The sequence below is a fragment of the Dufourea novaeangliae genome, unplaced genomic scaffold (genome assembly GCF_001272555.1).
Source record: "Dufourea novaeangliae isolate 0120121106 unplaced genomic scaffold, ASM127255v1 scaffold228, whole genome shotgun sequence".
Lineage (NCBI taxonomy): Eukaryota > Metazoa > Arthropoda > Insecta > Hymenoptera > Halictidae > Dufourea > Dufourea novaeangliae.
Genome location: NW_015374150.1, coordinates 4,419,165 through 4,436,582, shown reverse-complemented (window position 1 = coordinate 4,436,582; position 17,418 = coordinate 4,419,165). Strand labels below are relative to the sequence as shown.

Here is a 17,418-nt window from a genome sequence, read left to right as displayed (position 1 = left end):
TATGCAGTCGGCACATAATACAGACGTGGCGTTTATCGAAATTCACCTACTATAAAGACAGGAAACTCACATGATACGAAGCGAATCACGTTGCCTTTTTACGAACCGTATTGGACAACCATTAACAGAGAGGAAATGAGTGTGCTCACGCCCGGGAATTCCTTATCCCCGAGTATTTGTGCTGCACCAAGCGACCAATTCTAGCATAATAGTAGGAATCTATCCCTTTTTCAATCACGTTTAGAGATGGCGTGAACTGCTACTTGTGAATCACTCGTGATTCGATCACGTTCGTTCCCAATCACGATGATTTTTCACAGTGATTCGTGATTTCCCGTGATCGTTTCTTATTCGTGGAGAAACCTAACAGTTCTTTACACGCGATACATAATTTGTATATTTCACATTAACGACATCAAAACAAAAATTAGGGTTATATCGTATAAAGTGAAGGAATAAGTAGAAACAATGAAAAATAATGAATAAATTAATGATTATAAATTATAATCTACATGTTACCTAGCAAATCATTTTTTTAGAATTTCTTGTTTTTTCTACTGATGTTTACAAACACGAATAGTAATGTAATTATCGTAAAATCATATTGAATACGTTTTTCTGTTTAAAGATCAAGGACTTACGATCGCAGTGAGCAAATTCATCCAAGATAGAAAAATCGCAATCACGGTCGTGAATGAAGTAAATCACGACCGTGATCGTGATTCGGCGATCACTATGATAAATCACCGTTAGTGATTTTACACGCCATCTCTAGTATACATACACAAGGCAGACCAATGAGAAGTGAGAAGTTGATCACGTGATAAACCTGGATAAACTAGCCACCGTTGAATCGGTTGAATCGTGTTAGGATTTATAGTTAATGTTAAACGTGGTTGAACGTTAACAAATTGTCCTTATAAAATGTAACGTCAATGATCGCAGTAATTGTATTTTCAATTTAAAGTTTAGAAGGTCGGACGACAGAATACTTGAACAATGAATTTAGATAAAAGTAAAATCAGTGCGAAACACGTATCTGATATAAATGACAGCGTTAAGCGTCGTCGTAGTTCCTTGGCTGTCAATTTAAGTTGTTTCTCGAATTTGACAGATTCTGGCAATGGATCACTCAAGCAAACAAATGTCGAATATAATGATAATATACCGCCGACTGCGGTTACTTCCGATAGAATTTTGAGAAGCAAACGGACGTTCATCGACAATAGAAGTACATCTTATCGTGACATCTCTTTGAAACATGTGACTGTAGTTCTGAAGAAAATAGAAAACGATACAGAGGTTTTGAATAAAAGTTGCGAAAAGTTGAAACAAGTTATTCTGACCAGGACGAAACAAATATTTGATGTACAAAATGAGTTGCCCGTTAAAACACAAGCAATTTTAACTACTAAACACAACCAATCTCGTACACTCCTAAACAGTAATTCTAATGGAAATGTGAACCCTGGTATTGATAGTACTGTAAGGAATAAACGAAAAAATAAAAACTATGGGGAAGAAAGAAAGCAGTATAACTTAAATACAATCAACAAATCGATTCTTCCTATTGAAGCAGAAAATAGCAGAATTAATTGTTCCGTTGCATCAAAAGATGAATGCTTTCCATTATTGAATGTGTCTGATGATGGAAGTATTTTTACAGCAGAGCCTATTGGCTGCTCCACAATGATAAATAATGAAACATCAGATCAAAATCTTGACATAAACTCTGAAATTATACAAGATCCATCTTTAGGTTTGGTTACAAAGAAAGCTGATACTTCTATGGAAATGACGGATATTAGAGGAGGATTTATATTAAGTGGAAGGCAGAACTCTTCGGAGTATCTGATAAGTGATAATGTATGTAAAAATCATATGGAAGAGATGCAGAACAAGAAAATATTGAGAAGTAAATGCTCTTCTATTACCAGCCTATTACACAAAAGTTCTAATACCTTAGGAAAGTTTAATTTGTTTAATAATATCACTAAACAAAATACAAATGTACAATCTGATAGTGAAAATGAACAGCCATACGAAAAACAAAGTCCAGAAGCATTACAAACTTCTTTGAATGTAAACACATCCGTGGATGAGTTAAGCAGAGACAATAGAAATGAAAATGACTTCAAAGATACAGATTTTATAGAGAAAGATTATAACAGAGATATTGGTAATAGACAGAAAAGAGGTATGCATTCAGCAATTTCGGAAGGGACGCGAGAAAGCACAAATACAGTTTGTACTTCCTTACAAATGAATACATCTTTAGATAGCTCAAACAGATTGTGTTCACTAAAAAATAATAACAGGCAAATGTCGGTATCAAATAACATAGGAGACCGGATTGTCAATAGAACTAACAGGACTGAAACAGACGGTACTGATTTAACCGAAAATTTAAAACAAAATATTAGTATGGTACATACAGATCGATCTAATTCGATTGCCATGAAAAATAAACTGAACATAGATAAAATTGATGACGGTCAAAGCTACGTCGAAGCTACTCCCTATCCAACATGTCGTTCTGTTTTGTTGAAAACAAAATTAAGATCGAACACTGTAGTACGTTCACGCCCTAGTAACAACACTAACAGAAGTTTGATCGAAATAAACTCTTCGCAAAGTAAATCACGTTTTTCGTAAGTATAGTTTCTTTGATTGTGGAAACATTAAACTAAAATTAATTTGTACTTCGATTAAATTTATCTTGTCTATACTTTTCTGTTTTACAGAAAAAGCGTATTCAATGAATTTCAAAATTCGCCCTATGAACAAGAGAAATCAGGAATTAATACAATAGTTTCAGATAGTTCGTTCTCGCAGAGTGCGTCTTATATTAAATCGCAGAATTTATTTAATGAAAACGAATTAATAAACAGTCAAGGTGCAGCAAAATCTATATCTCCTGTTAGAAAAAAATGTAAAAAGAAGTTATTGCCATTACTTGAATCTTCGCAATTATTATCATTCTCCCCGGTGGAAAATGAAAACGAACCGCCTGGACGATCGATGCCAGCAAACAGACATAGGAAGAAAAAGAAGAAGAAACAACATGTGAATAATAAAATGAATGCAATAGATAATACATGTGTTACGACGAAACACGTAGATGGAAAAAACAACGATCAGTTAGCATTAGAAAACGATTGCTCTATCTTCGACGGTAAAATGAATCGAGTAAAGAGACCCAAAAAAGTTGTCAGCAAAAAAATTATTGTTAAAAAAATTGTTCATGAAGATATTTTAAGAAGACTAGAGCAGAATGGTGAAAACATTCAAACGAAAGCTTGTACTTCAAATAGAAATTCTTCGAGTGATTTCCAAACGTTAAAGAAGCTATGCACTATGCGTTCATCGAGGAGAAAAGCACAAAGAATAAATATTGTAATGACAGGCCTGTCTAACGAGTACGAAATACTTTTATTCCATACTCTTTCTTGGAACCGTTTTTTGGTTTCTTTTTCTGCATCAGTTTCATAAATACGTTATTCTCATTTTGTAGCGATAAACATACGGTCAAAAGTATCGTGAAAGCTCTAGGACATGCAAAAATAGAATCAAACGTTACGAAACGAACAACACACGTTATAACTACCGGTGTGCGTACAATAAATTTGTTGCATGGAATCATACGTGGCTGTTGGCTTCTCAGTACTGAATGGATTTTGAAGTCATTAGAGAACAATGCATGGTTGAATCCAGAAGAATACGAAATTACACATTTTTCAAAAGCGGCGCTGGTAAGCAAAGTATGTACACCATATAGGAAGGGCATTATAATTTCATTTACAATTTTCAGGAAAACCGTAAAGACAGACAGTTGTTTGGAATGTCGTACGTTCCTGAATTGTTTGCTGCTTGTGGAAACATATACATTGGAAAGAACACAACGCCTCCGTATAATGTGCTGAAGGATCTCGTAAAAACTGCAGGTGGTCGCATTACCGACCATCGAGAAATTGCAAAAATTATAATTGATACAAAAAGTTTAAAAGAATCTTGGATATTAGATTGCATTACAACGGGGGAATTACAACCATTTGATCATTATCAACAATCTTAAACGTAGATAAAAATACTTTCAATTAACGACAATCGACAGTGTATAAAATATTCACTTGGAAACTTGAACATATTCTACTTCCTTTCTAGATATAATTCAATTGTATCTAATAGAAGTAAACTCTAAATTAGTATTTGTAATTATACGTAATTATATTTATATTGAATATTTATATTGAATTGAATATTGTACATTATTGAAAGTTACCGTTGTTACTTTGTGCAGACAAAAGCAACTAACACTTAAACTTCCCTTGAAACACTGAACTGAATCATGTTTCAAATACTGTAATAAATATTTTTTAACAAATAAAATATAGAATGATTGTTCAAACAAGATGATTAATTGGTTGCTTGTATTTAGAAATATGTTTCGTTTGTATAGATATAGAGTATAGAATATTGTGCATGCGCGTGCGCATGCACACACACTCCTGGACAAATACACACACTGATTAAATAATTCATTTATATGTTTATAAATGTTTTTTTTCTGTGAAATTATGATTTATGCATTTACCCACGGAATTTAATCGATAATTAATCGTGACAGATACGAGTAATCTAAGTGAAAAGAAAACTCGCGTTAGTGAAACCTGGTTGATTTCAGATCGTATTATCTTTTATTATAATCAAGTATTCAGGTTAGGCTATGTTGACGCGTACTTTACAGCTGCTAGTCACCAACAGCATTCGTATACGATGTGTCAGATAGACACGTCTGCTAACATGCGCTTTTGTATTTATCTAGCAGTAAAGTAATATAAACATCTTACAAGTATGGGTTACGTTCTCCTCGAGTAAGTAACCAACTAATTATGCATCTTTGCTTAAAATTTAGAGTCGGTACTTTATTATTGCGTGCGAATAGACTTTTAAAAGTTAACAAACTCGTTTCTTTGTCGGAACGCATCGAATGCCATTGCTACTCAACTGTCTTATCGCACCCTTTATTTGTTTTGCCAGAAAAAACGTATATTCGTGAGCACATATAAATATACTCGATAGATATCCATAATATGCGTCTTCTGACTTTGTCAAATTGTTTTGTTACTTATATGTTCTACATTGACGCAAAGTTTAAACGTTTAAAGTTTCATGAATCAAATTTAATGTACTCTTAATGTACTGTTTGTAGAGTATCATGCTCAATTTTATTTTAGTGTACTGATTTATTTTAAAAAAAAGGTGTCAGAATACAATGTTCAATGCTGGGTTTTCTCCAAAACTAATTACTTAGTAAGCAATTTTTCCTATGTTGTTCTTTTCTAAATTTCAGCTCAAATTTGCGTGAAACTCCATCTGCAGACACATGCATTCCAATACCAAGGCATAATACAACAATAATAACCGATGTTTATGCAGGCATTCCTGAGAACTTGTTGCTAAATTTTTTGGGATTCTTGGTATGAATATGCCTACAAGCATAGTATATTTGCTCTTGTGTTCAACTAAAAGTCCGACAACATACATAGTTGAACAATTCAAGTCCTACATAATGTGTAAAATAATCTGTTCAGATAAAGAATATATGGGAGATGTTTCTAACATTGCTATTTCTTTCACAGTTACTTGTTATCTTGTTCGGTTTATTACGGAAAAAGGCATGGAATTACGGACGTCTCGCATTACTCAGCAAAACGGATGAGAGATGGATGGAATTATTTTACGGGGACAACGAGAGTAGAGACACAGATGCGATATGGATAGAAACATCCGTTAATTCGCAACTTTCGCAGGTCGATAGAGGCTTCCTAACGTGGATCGTTACTGCGTTTAGAGTAACGTAAGAGTAACAAAGAATTATTGGGATACAAATCATAGAGTATTACGCTAAAATTCAAAACAATATATTGTAATTATGATTTTAGGGACGACGAACTGTTAAAGCGGGCTGGACCTGATGGTTTACTGTACATATCGTTTGAGCGTCATTTAATCGTCTTAACTTCCTTAATGGTTGTCGTATCGTTATGCATAGCTTTACCGATTAATTTCCATGGAAATATGCAAGGGGACGATGCAACGTTCGGCCACACAACATTATCAAACCTGGATCCAACGTCTAAATGGATTTGGGTGCACTCGATACTCATTTTATCCTATTTGCCTGTGGGTAGTTACATTATGAAACATTTTTTGAGAAAGGTACAGTACAATATTGTACGCACTAATAACATAATGCAAGCTTGACATTCGAGAATGTGAACGGTGAAATAACAGTTCTACATTATATAGGTGCGAGACGCTAAACACGGGGGTGAGCTTGCAGCTAGAACATTATTAGTCGCGGAAATACCAAAGCACCAGTGCAAAAGTGAGACTCTTACTAATTACTTCAAGTATGTAAATTCATATTTTCATGCAAATCGACAATTTGTATTACCAATTCGACTCTTCACTATGTGATTTTCATTTAGTTCATTTTGTTTCTCTCACGGTAATTATTCTTTGTAGAGAAGCATTCCCTACTTTAACGGTTGAAGATGTTACACTGGCTTACGATATTAGACGGCTTTCAGCTTTGGATGCAGAAAAAGATTGCGCCGAGCAAGCACGTTTATACTGTGAAAACTATGCAAAGAGAAGAGAACCTTTAACAATGTATCCGTACCCATGTGGCCAAGTGTTAGGTTGTTGCTGCAAACATGTATGTGATTCACAGACGAAAGTATCCTAACAGAATTTCGAAAATAAATATCTCATGTATTTCACAGCAAATTGATGCCCATGAATTTTACGCGAACGAAGAAGTCCGATTAACCGCGTTAGTCGAAGAAGAGAAAAGAGTGGCATTGAGCAGACCTCTAGGAGTAGCTTTCGTGACTTTGGGTTTGTTATAACTTATGATTATTTATATTAATATATTGTACACTGTTTAAAAAGTAGCACAACAAAAGTTAACATTAGTAATTACGATGAATAGGTACACCTGGCGCGGCTAAAACTATGCGAAGAAATTTACGTTCTTCGCCTAGTTTAAAGTGGGTTGTAGATTACGCGCCAACGCCGTCTGACATCTTCTGGGAAAATTTGAGTGTAACGAGACCATGCTGGTATTTGAACGCTGTTTTAATCAATTTTGCTCTAGGTATCATACTGTTTTTTCTTACGACCCCAGCTGTAAGTAATCTTTCACTTCTGGTATAGTATAACATGTGAAGAGCACACATTATCCTTTGTTACCACGTATAAACGTTTCGCGCATTCGTAACGTTTCATTTCAGGTAATAGTAACTGCTTTGAATAAATTACCGATCACAGGAGATATTATGAATCTTAGTCCGATAGTTTCATCTTTCCTTCCAACCTTATTACTAGTCAGCGTCGCTGCTTTAATGCCTGTATTAGTGGCAAGAAGTGAATCACTGGTTAGACATTGGACTAGAAGTAGTCTAAATCGGGCAGTAATGACGAAAACGTTACTCCTTTTGTTACTGATGGTACTCATATTGCCTAGTTTAGGGTTAACCAGTGCCCAGGCATTCTTAGAATGGACTGTGAATCCGACGAATGGCACGGAAAGATGGGATTGTGTATTTTTGCCGGATCAGGTAAGATTATGTTGCTCTAGTTGTCACATGCTAAAATTGTTCTGAAATCTATCTGCATGCAAATACACAACTACAGCGCGATTTTACAGGGCGCTCTATTTGTAAATTATGTCATTACTGCGGCTTTACTGGGAAGTGCATTGGAATTGGTCAGATTCCCTGAACTAGCAATGTACACCTTCAGACTATGCGTAGCTCGTAGTAGAGCAGAACGAGTACACGTTAGAAAGGCAGTGTTATGGGAATTTCCTCTGGGTGCTCATTATGCCTGGTTAGCCCTAGTTTTTACTATGACAACGGTCTACAGTTTAGCCTGTCCATTAATTACACCTTTTGGATTGCTATATCTTTTAGTGAAACATTTGGTATGTTTGAATGTTTCGCATTGAAATTGTGTGAATTCCCGATACAAAAATACAACATTAATAAATATATTATTGCATTTGATGTTGGATAGGTGGACAGGCATAATCTATGCTTTGCGTACGGACCGAGTGTTGGCGGAGGTCAGTTAGCAGGAGCAGCGGCAAACGCTATTGGAGCTGCCCCGATTTTAGCTCAGGCTGCATTACTGGCTTTGGGCTTAGTAAGAAGAGGCTTATCGCCGTTAGCCGCTGTGCAACTTAGTGGTCTTGCGGCAAGTATTTTAGGTCTTGTTACTGGTGCTACCTTGCCGTCATCAAAATCTAAGGTACAGTCATAATCTACGTTTTCATTCGTCACACTGAATGTCGCTCCAAAAGATATCGCTAGTCGTGAATATTTTCCAGACACAGGCAGTGAAAAGAGATTTATCAGGTGGTCAAAATTTTATCGCACCTGCCTTGCGTAAGAAACAAGTTTCTTTGGAAGAGACTGTATCTAACGACACGAATTCAGATTTAAATATGCCTAGCTTAAGCAGCACCAACACCTCTTCGGTAAAAGAGAGTCCAAAACTTTATCAAGACTATGGTAAAGAATCGACAGCATGATTGTTCTTTTGTTTGAACACGTCGTCATGCAGTGTGCAATTGGTGTATCAAGATCATTCGATAATATCATATGGTGAACTATTTTACATACTGCGATCAATTATTGAAATTCCATGTATTCTGATATATCGTGTATAATGTAAAGCGTGTACGCGAATGAAATCGAATTCACGTATAATGTGTCGATATCTCACATAACATTGAAGTTATACATACCTATTATGTACATACAACCGAAACAAGTAATGTCACGTTACGCCTATAAATGTATGAAAATGTTGAGATTAATTACAAATTGTCGAGAAGGTAATTTGATAATATTTCATTTGTACTTACTTATTAGTAAAAAGTAACTTATTATCAGATTAGTCATAATAATAATAACAGCAACAACAATAACAACAGCAGTTGACGTTATTATTTACCTGGGCTTCCCATTTCTTTACTGCACATGCCTCCATCGAATGTTATTTTCAAATATATTAATTTTTTACACACTTCATTTTACGTATAAACGTTTCGAATAAACGAATAATCAACAATGTTTTTTTTTGCATAGCCATTAGTATTACGCCACGATATACGAGGTACGTGAGAAAAAAAATATTCACATTTGTATAAATAACAAGAAATACAAACCGTATGAAAACATTACTTGCATTTGTGTCTATCTCTCGGAATGAATTTTTTACTGTGTTTCAAATTGATAAATAAAATCATACTAAACGTATACTGACTGTAAAGTAATATAAATAGTAATTTTCGGTTATATTACAGAAAATTTGCTTAATTATATTGAATTTTTTATCTCACATTTCCATCAACGACACATTTTGTTCGTATATACAATTTCAAATACATAGACAGAAACGCTATTAACAGATTTATATTATTTTCTTGGCTCTATGGTATTCACATTTAAATAATATTCCTTGGAGACAGTTCTTGTATCTATTATACACCAGTATCAAGTTTTAATTCATTAAAAAAAAAACGGGTATCATTGAATGCATCTATGAACGTGGTTTAATCATTCACGTAGAAAAGAGATAATAGTGCTCGTCATCACTATGAAATATCAGATAATGATTTCGCTTACTCGGCACCTTAAGACTAAGTACTCTTAAAAGTAACATATTTCGCGTAATACAAATGTTTCAAATGTACAAGGCAGTGTAAAGATATATAAGTATTTGCTTTAACGGCGGAGAATACGTTACTCGCGACCGATGCAATTGTTCACGTATGAAATGAATATCTCAAATAGAAACCGAATGATTTAAAAATGTCTGTCGAACTGTCGTCCGAATAACTGTAAAATTAAACATTGGGCCCTTGAAAGTATATCAGTGTTAGAGTTCCAATTAAACCTGACTGAGACAAGGCACTGAATTAGTATGCCACACTTTAAAAATCAAATATTCTACTACACATTTAGAAAACCGAAATGTATGATATTTGCAAGCCAGTAAGCGTGTGTCACGTTTTACTTGCAGATAAACAGGAGCATTCCATGTCAATCAGATGAAGCAAATAACGTTTACGGAAACAGATGCTTCCTTTACATTCAAAAGAATTTTGTGCAAACACAAACAAATGTGTGCACGGTGGCAAACATTTGTCAACACTAGAAATTGTCAATCATTTTAAAAGTAAATATATTGTTTCCGACAAGAAGAGAGTACACAAATAAAAGAAAAAAAACGAATATATTCAGCGAACAGATTGTCGAGTTGTTCACCACAAAACTGTTCTAAAAGTATTATTTGAAAATTGGAGTTTATTTTATCAAAAGCATAATCGTGGGTTTATTAAAATGTGTTATTTAACCGATCTATTTGACATGGAATGAATAACATTGAATATTCTATTTAAATTGCAATGTTTTACATTGTGATTTTTCATGGAAGTGATACACGAACTGCAATATATTTGGCTATTCGAACCTATTTGACGAGAACTAAAGGTTCACTCGTACAAACTGCCACCGATTATGGCCTCCAGTTGACTAGACGTAAGGTTATTTAACTCTGCTACCTGATCTTCCTCTTCCCTCAGTCTCAGAGACAATCGGTGCAATGTTTTTCTCTTCGTGTTTTTTGAGCTGTACTCGCACGGCATAAACTCAGCAGACTGTATTGCTTCCTCGTCATCCTCTTTTTGAGATTCTTCACTTTCTTCGCTGCTTGGATGAACCTACGAGTCACATTGCCGTTTAGAAAAATTATCACATTACTATTTACATTATGTATGCACATGAATGCTCGTTTAGCTATACTGCAGCAGAACAATACTTTATCGAAATACTTAATCCGGATGCAGAATAATCTATGTGAATGTAAAGGTAAACTCCGTTTTACAGCCAAATTGCGTGCATTAAAGTGCTATAAATTACGCGAATCCCCATAACACATATGTATATACAATGGTACGATTTTAATATTTATTCTGTATAAAAATTATTTACTCACAAATACATTCGTAAAACTGCACAAATGAATAAATTATAAATAAATTATTTATTAACTGCAAATTAGGAGTTGTTCTATTACTAAGATTACGTTACGGTTTCAAAAAAATCCAAATAGATAATAGCAAAAGTGTACACTCACTTGAACGTATAAAGTTAAACAGAACATGTTTGTTTGTTTGTTACTACTTCTCACTACTGCCAATGTCAGGGAGGGGATGCTGGGAACAATGAAAAATAATTAAAAAAAAAAAAAAAAAAAAAAAAGAAATAAGTTAATTTTTCATTAATCTCTCTTTTGTTTTTCTTTTGGAAACATTCACTGTCAACGAATATTACATCAGCAGCCGGCTATTATTCGTATAAAACTGCATCTACAATCGTATATATTCTTTGTAACAAAGTGTTGTAACTTACAAATCAGTATCAATACATAAGGCAAACGTAGCGTAGCGTAACATAAAATTCAGAGCTACAAAAATATAGAATAGAGTGAACTCGATTGCATATGAGAGTGAACAGAGTAGTGAATGTATTTTTTAAATGTACATGGATCGTTACTTCTAATCGACGTTTAAAAAAAAAAACTCTGTAAATCATAATATGAAGAATACGTGTATCTTTTGAAACGAAAGTATCGAAAAATAAATGCAAACGCATATTCGAAGAGTATTTAAAAATTAAATTACTTCTCGATACGCGTTTAAAATGTTGAGATTGGAAGAAAGCCGCCAAACATTCTACGATTTTCCAATACATAATATTCTATGTAAAATATTTTCATGCTTTACCACCACCAACGCAATTTATCCGCTAACGTGCTTTAAGTTAAAACGGTATAAACAAAATAAAATAATTTCAGATGAAAGCTTAGGATGAGCATTCAAATGATTGCCGTGCATTGCTTGTCCTTCCTTATAATTTGCAATGACGACACTCTTATTGCAGAGTTTCATCTCACCTCCACTATGGAAACTCTCGGTGACGGTTCGCGTGGTACAGCTTTTTCCATTACTACGAGCGGGCTATTGGACCCCGTGGAAGAATATTCTCTGTCTGTTTCGGTATCGTTATCCGAATAATCTTTTTCGTCTTCGACAGATGATTTCTGTATTTCCATATTTTCGTGTAGCTTACACACGAAACCACCCTTTTCGCCATATTCAAACAGGTTTCCCTCCAAATGCACTATCAACAAAGTACAGTACATCCGTTTACTTCCTTGACTCAAGCATACACGCGTATTGTCCCATTCCAATATTGTTACCTTGACAAAAGGCAGCACTGCAGAAAGAACAATGCGCAGATGTTCTACGTCCACATTCTGTACAATGATGCCACGGACAACTAAATCGAGAATCCTCGTCGTCGATGACTACGCAAGCTTTATGATATTTTTTATTGCATGTCTTCTGATCACAGACCACAAAGTCGTCTAACTTTTCGATTTCTTGTCCACAACTCCAACACGCCGAATGTTTCCTCGACCTACGAAGTCGTCCAGCGATTAGACATCAAGATTACCGTGACCTAACGTGTACGACTCGCTTACCTCTTTTGACGTTTCATTTTGTCAATCTTCTCAAATTTTTTTTGATGGATCGATGGAGTCGTTACTTGCGGTTTCTGTACCTTTAAACCTATAAATCCGCTACAATTTGACGCACCGCACAGACAGGGCTTTCGAGTTTCTCCATCGCAAGCTAAATTATAATTAAAAGTTAATTCTTCACCAGGCTCTATATCGCATAACGCAAACAGACCTATACGCGTATCTCCATTTACCGTCCATTTCTGAGTCTCGCAGTTTGGTGAACACGAATGATCTGCATTCCGAAAAGAATAGTTTAATAGTGTAAGTTCGTTCTTTATATTTCAGCATTTGATAAGGATGCATAGTACTCACTCATAAATCGACTTAGATTGCCCTTTGGTTCGGCGTCTATCATTCTATTATTATCTATGGTTAAAAAATAAAAATTCTCGTTTTTTAATTCCTTTTTCCTATGTAGTCTTCGTTTGTACTCAGCCTCGTCTATAACTTCACCTACGTATTCGATAACAAATTGTCCTGCATTAATGTGTTCTAAACTTCTGAGGCCCCAACCACGGGCAACAGTGTAAAACGGTTCCATAGCAGGATATTGTCTTCTCGCGAATGCTTGATTATTGCATTTTGAACCAGCCGGACAGATACCGGGGCTACATTCAACCAACAATATTCTATTGAGGCAATCCGTTCCTGGTGCACATGGATTTTCCCACTCTGCATCGCAATCGCAAGCGACGATACTTTCAACTTCCGTCGGCTTTACATTACCAACCGGTTTATTCATCTACGAACATTATTTTTTGTTACAGAATGTCAGTTCAAATATACGAAGTACTACTCTGACAACGCTACTAAGTACACGTAGAAAAACATTTTAAAAAATGACTTTTACTTTCAATTTAACATAAGGTGGAGGCTTCAATCCTCGGGGTCCATGGTCTTTAGCAGCAGCTCTTTCAATTTTTAAACGCTGGTGAATGTCATTGGCCTCTTCTAACGCTTTCCGGTAAGTATCGTCTCTGTTATTTTTTTTACCGATTGGTGGTTTTATATTTGCATCGCCGTCTTGATAAAGAAAAGCGCGACCCCTGAAAAAGAACAAGGAAACAATAATACGAAGAATTAACCAATACATTTGACAGGTAACACATTTTTCATTATCTCCGTGAAAAGTAGACTGTTTACCTGTGAATCCAATAATAATTATTCGATCCTAAAAACATTACGCAAAATTTACCAGAGCTATGGGGTATAGCTTCTATATTTTCAGGAATTTCGTGAGGATAACAGATCCGAGATGGCCACCAGCGATAGTTACCAAGTTTAACCCAAACAACTTCTCCGTATAAAGGCAGTCTGCCAGTTTCACAGTCTTCGCAAATAAACGCACCGTCCGGCGCGTCAATCCCTGAAATTATTGTTGTTTATAGTACCCGTTGTATTGCGAAACATTCAAATATCGTGAATGTTTCTACTACTAGCAACAGTAATACTACTGTTACTAGTATTACAACCACCATTTGTACCGTTACTATCACTATTATCGTCCGAATTACCACTGTTGTTATTTTTATCTAATTCAAAATATTCACCTAAACACTCAAGATGAAAAGATGTTGGACAGGTATCGCAACAGATAAGACTTCCTCCTCTTGTGCATAAAAAGCACCATGCCGCATTTACTGGGGGATGGGGGGCTTGATAATGCTTTGGACAAACTATTTGGCTGCCAGTCAGAATCACCGAACCAGCGGGCAAGCAAGAAGTAGATGTATGATAAGACGAAGGACAGCGAACGCATCGTGCCAACTTTTCGTTAGGAGTTCTCGAATGACTGTCCTGAGGATTATCCGAACTACACGTGTGACACACGTGATACGAGCAAGTCAATCGACCTCCTTGCCAATGAGACTAATATTGAAAATAATAATAAATTTTATAGTATCGAATCAGGAGAGACGAGTGATAGTCTTGTTATTACCTGTGGCCACGACTTCAAGCAAGACGAATGATAATGTTTTCCACAGGCTAATACAGAACACCTTATTCTGTCTCCTTCCCTTTCATTGCATATAAAGCATGCAGGTGCTACACCTGACAAACAATCGATGCATTTGAATAATTCGTCTTCTTGTTCATCAGTTTTACCTGAAATTAACGAAAAAATAATGAATCGTCTGATTAAAAGCGATTAATACTCTTATTGAGCGCAACAAATTTCAGCTTGATTTAAATACCGCTACTGTCATCCTCGTCGACATTATTTCGTTTAATCTCCTTAATATCATCGAGTATCTTATCGTCCATTGTGCTCTCGTCAATGGAATGTTCTGGACTGGATTCACCAGGTTTGACACAAGACAAATGGAAATACGAATAGCAAGGTCCTTTACATCTAGTCAATTTTCCAGTTTGTTCGCATATTTGACACACCTTCTCTTGCTTCATTCCTTTAAAGAGATTGTACGGTCTGCTTTTTTTCGTTTCTGAAACAGTCATCTCTTCCTTTTCCACTTTAATTCTCGACTTTTTAACGTCCTTTGTATTCGATTCCACATCTGTTGATAAATCTTCTTGATCCGACAAATTTTCTTTCATAGGAGTATTACAAGTATCCGATGTTACGCACGATCGATACTTCTTACGAAACGAAGAATTCATTGAATCCCAAGTTTTCTTCAAGTATTCTTTAATATCGTTTTCTGATATATCAGGATTTTCATCTTCCATCATATCTCTATTTCGTTCATAAAAAACGTCAAAAACACCATCTACATCTTCTTCTGCCTTAAATTCTACTTTCTGCATAACGGAACCATCATCGTTAGAATCCCGTTGACTCAGAGGGGACATCGGAGGAGTGTCAGAATTAAGTTTGGAATGACTTTTACCATTTTCCATGTATTTTTGCGTTTTAGACGATGTACCATCTGTTTCGCATACCTGCAACATTATTAAATTAGAATCAATGACAAAAAGATTTATGTAAGACCGTTTTATCTTACAAATATCGTTCGTACATTTACATTCTCCTGCTTAACACGCTTAACGTCAAGTCCACTCAAATCATGCAATTGCTTCCTTTTGTTAGTCTTATCTTTCTCATCTAATGCGACTACTGTTTTTGGTGACCTGTTCTTTATATTTTTTTCTTTTGGTTTAAAAATATTTGCTCTGTCCTCATTACTCATTGAGTGAACCTCCATAGCTTCTTCTATCGCGCTTTCCCACTTCGATTTTATTCCAGGTTTTACTACAAATGCAGCAGCATACTTTGGATCTCTCTTCTTGACTTCTGTAGTTACCGATTCTGACAATTTTTTAAAGTCATCGAGATTAGTAAATGGTATCATGGAATTTGAAGATACCCAACTGTGACGTCCTTTATCGCCGAAATACTGTACATGTATCATTAATATCTGTGACCTGGCAGTAGCTAGTCAAACAAATTATTTAATTTCATTAGAAGTGCATTACAATGTCTATCTTGAACTTAATACTAATTTATTCTTGAACTTATTATTTTTATTAAAATAGAAAGGTAGAAAACATGAAAGAAACAAAGAAATGGTTAGAATATCAAAATATTTTTAGACAAAAACAAACATTTACCTTTTAGCCTGTGGTACATCATTAAAATTGGATCAAGTGTTATCACACAAGGCCAGAAAGGAAAATTACCAACTCTTGCCCATGCCAATTCACCTAATACCCAACTGCATTGTATCGACGGACCAATTATTTTTGGAGCAGATTCCTCCATGGTACTTAAACTGGTGGAAGAATCGCTTGTATCATCCATATCATTTGTTGCATTATTCTCATCCATGCTTTCATTACTGCTGTCAGATGAATTTTGATATTTCCGTGCTTTCGACATTTTAGAATTCTATAATAGGGGAAATAAATTATGAAAGATTCCTATCAACAAAAAATAACACAATCAAACAAAACTAATGCAATGGTCTTCCTCGAAACACAAATAATATGAGAAAGCATTATAAAGCAATTTTACTGTATTTAGTACGATAGTTTATTAAAAATTATATTAATTAATAATCAGAAGAATCGCAATTCATTTTAAGAAACGAAACATGCCTTTGGTGAACTGACAACCTCATTTTTAGGAGACTTGGGTTTTATTGTTCTACCATAACGACTTCTACTTGGTGAAGTTCTATTATATTCTGCACTAAAGTTCTTTTTCTCATACTCGAAATTGCTTCTCGTTGCATCCAAATTACTGCCGCAATCGTCGAATCTTGATTCAGTGCTTATGCCCACCTTACTGTATACTCTGTTGATAGAGCTCATAGCTTGCTGTACTAATTCAACATTTTCGTTCTCCAGAACTAACAATGGTTCAGTATTATGAAACGTTGTGCACTTCTTTGTTGGTTAGTGCGATATAAACCTCAGAACTTACGTATAAAGGGTTCACTCGTCGAAAACAATTTTCATTATCGCTGAAAATAGCTGCGATGGCCGATTTTCCAGGGTTACTTTATGTCTTAGAAAAACTACGGGTATCGCTATCTAGCATACAGTAATGGTATACTAGGATATACTAGTTTCTATAAGCTTTTTATGAAAATATATACTTTCTCGCATTAGTCATTTTTCCGTATTAATATTATAAAATCGTAACCGAACCTCACGAACCTCTGAGCAAGAACAGGACGCGTTTCCCGCGATTTTGGGTAATTCTCGTAACCACGCTGCGTTTGATTTTTCACTATGTACATACAGTAGTGTTTGGTAACTTTTATTCTATAAATTCTGTCAATACTCAAC

General features: G+C 35.2%; 3 protein-coding genes across 5 annotated transcripts; 2 read left to right on the top strand and 1 right to left on the bottom strand.

Moving 5' to 3' along the window:
• Positions 1-932: 932 nt before the first annotated feature.
• LOC107191574 lies at positions 933-4,097 on the top strand. The gene is made up of 4 exons (XM_015580636.1): positions 933-2,651; positions 2,745-3,419; positions 3,515-3,752; positions 3,812-4,097. The coding sequence occupies exons 1-4, from the start codon at positions 1,000-1,002 to the stop codon at positions 4,073-4,075; spliced, it is 2,829 nt and encodes a 942-aa protein (XP_015436122.1). The 5' UTR covers positions 933-999; the 3' UTR covers positions 4,076-4,097.
• A 639-nt stretch (positions 4,098-4,736) lies between these two features.
• Positions 4,737-8,602, top strand: LOC107191573 (CSC1-like protein 2). The gene is made up of 12 exons (XM_015580635.1): positions 4,737-4,874; positions 5,354-5,480; positions 5,643-5,860; positions 5,946-6,222; positions 6,313-6,416; positions 6,532-6,724; positions 6,792-6,906; positions 7,001-7,197; positions 7,302-7,628; positions 7,718-7,993; positions 8,086-8,319; positions 8,399-8,602. Exons 1-12 carry the CDS (start codon positions 4,855-4,857, stop codon positions 8,600-8,602), a joined length of 2,292 nt encoding a protein of 763 aa, XP_015436121.1. The 5' UTR covers positions 4,737-4,854.
• Positions 8,603-10,490: 1,888 nt separating this feature from the next.
• On the bottom strand, positions 10,491-17,304 carry LOC107191618 (histone-lysine N-methyltransferase NSD2). Of its 3 annotated transcripts, XM_015580697.1 has the most exons (14): positions 16,723-17,304; positions 16,237-16,513; positions 15,645-16,060; positions 14,862-15,567; positions 14,606-14,772; positions 14,217-14,535; positions 13,810-14,032; positions 13,517-13,712; positions 12,979-13,408; positions 12,625-12,898; positions 12,340-12,560; positions 12,034-12,260; positions 11,215-11,293; positions 10,734-10,798 (listed from the first exon to the last, which is right to left on the bottom strand). In XM_015580697.1, exons 1-13 carry the CDS (start codon positions 16,936-16,938, stop codon positions 11,258-11,260), a joined length of 3,708 nt encoding a protein of 1,235 aa, XP_015436183.1. In that variant the 5' UTR covers positions 16,939-17,304; the 3' UTR covers positions 10,734-10,798; positions 11,215-11,257. The 3 variants fall into 3 exon arrangements, with proteins under 3 accessions (XP_015436181.1, XP_015436182.1, XP_015436183.1); XM_015580695.1 differs by lacking the exon at positions 11,215-11,293 and having other exon boundaries at positions 10,491-10,798; XM_015580696.1 differs by lacking the exon at positions 11,215-11,293 and having other exon boundaries at positions 10,491-10,798; positions 16,909-17,304.
• Positions 17,305-17,418: the final 114 nt, after the last annotated feature.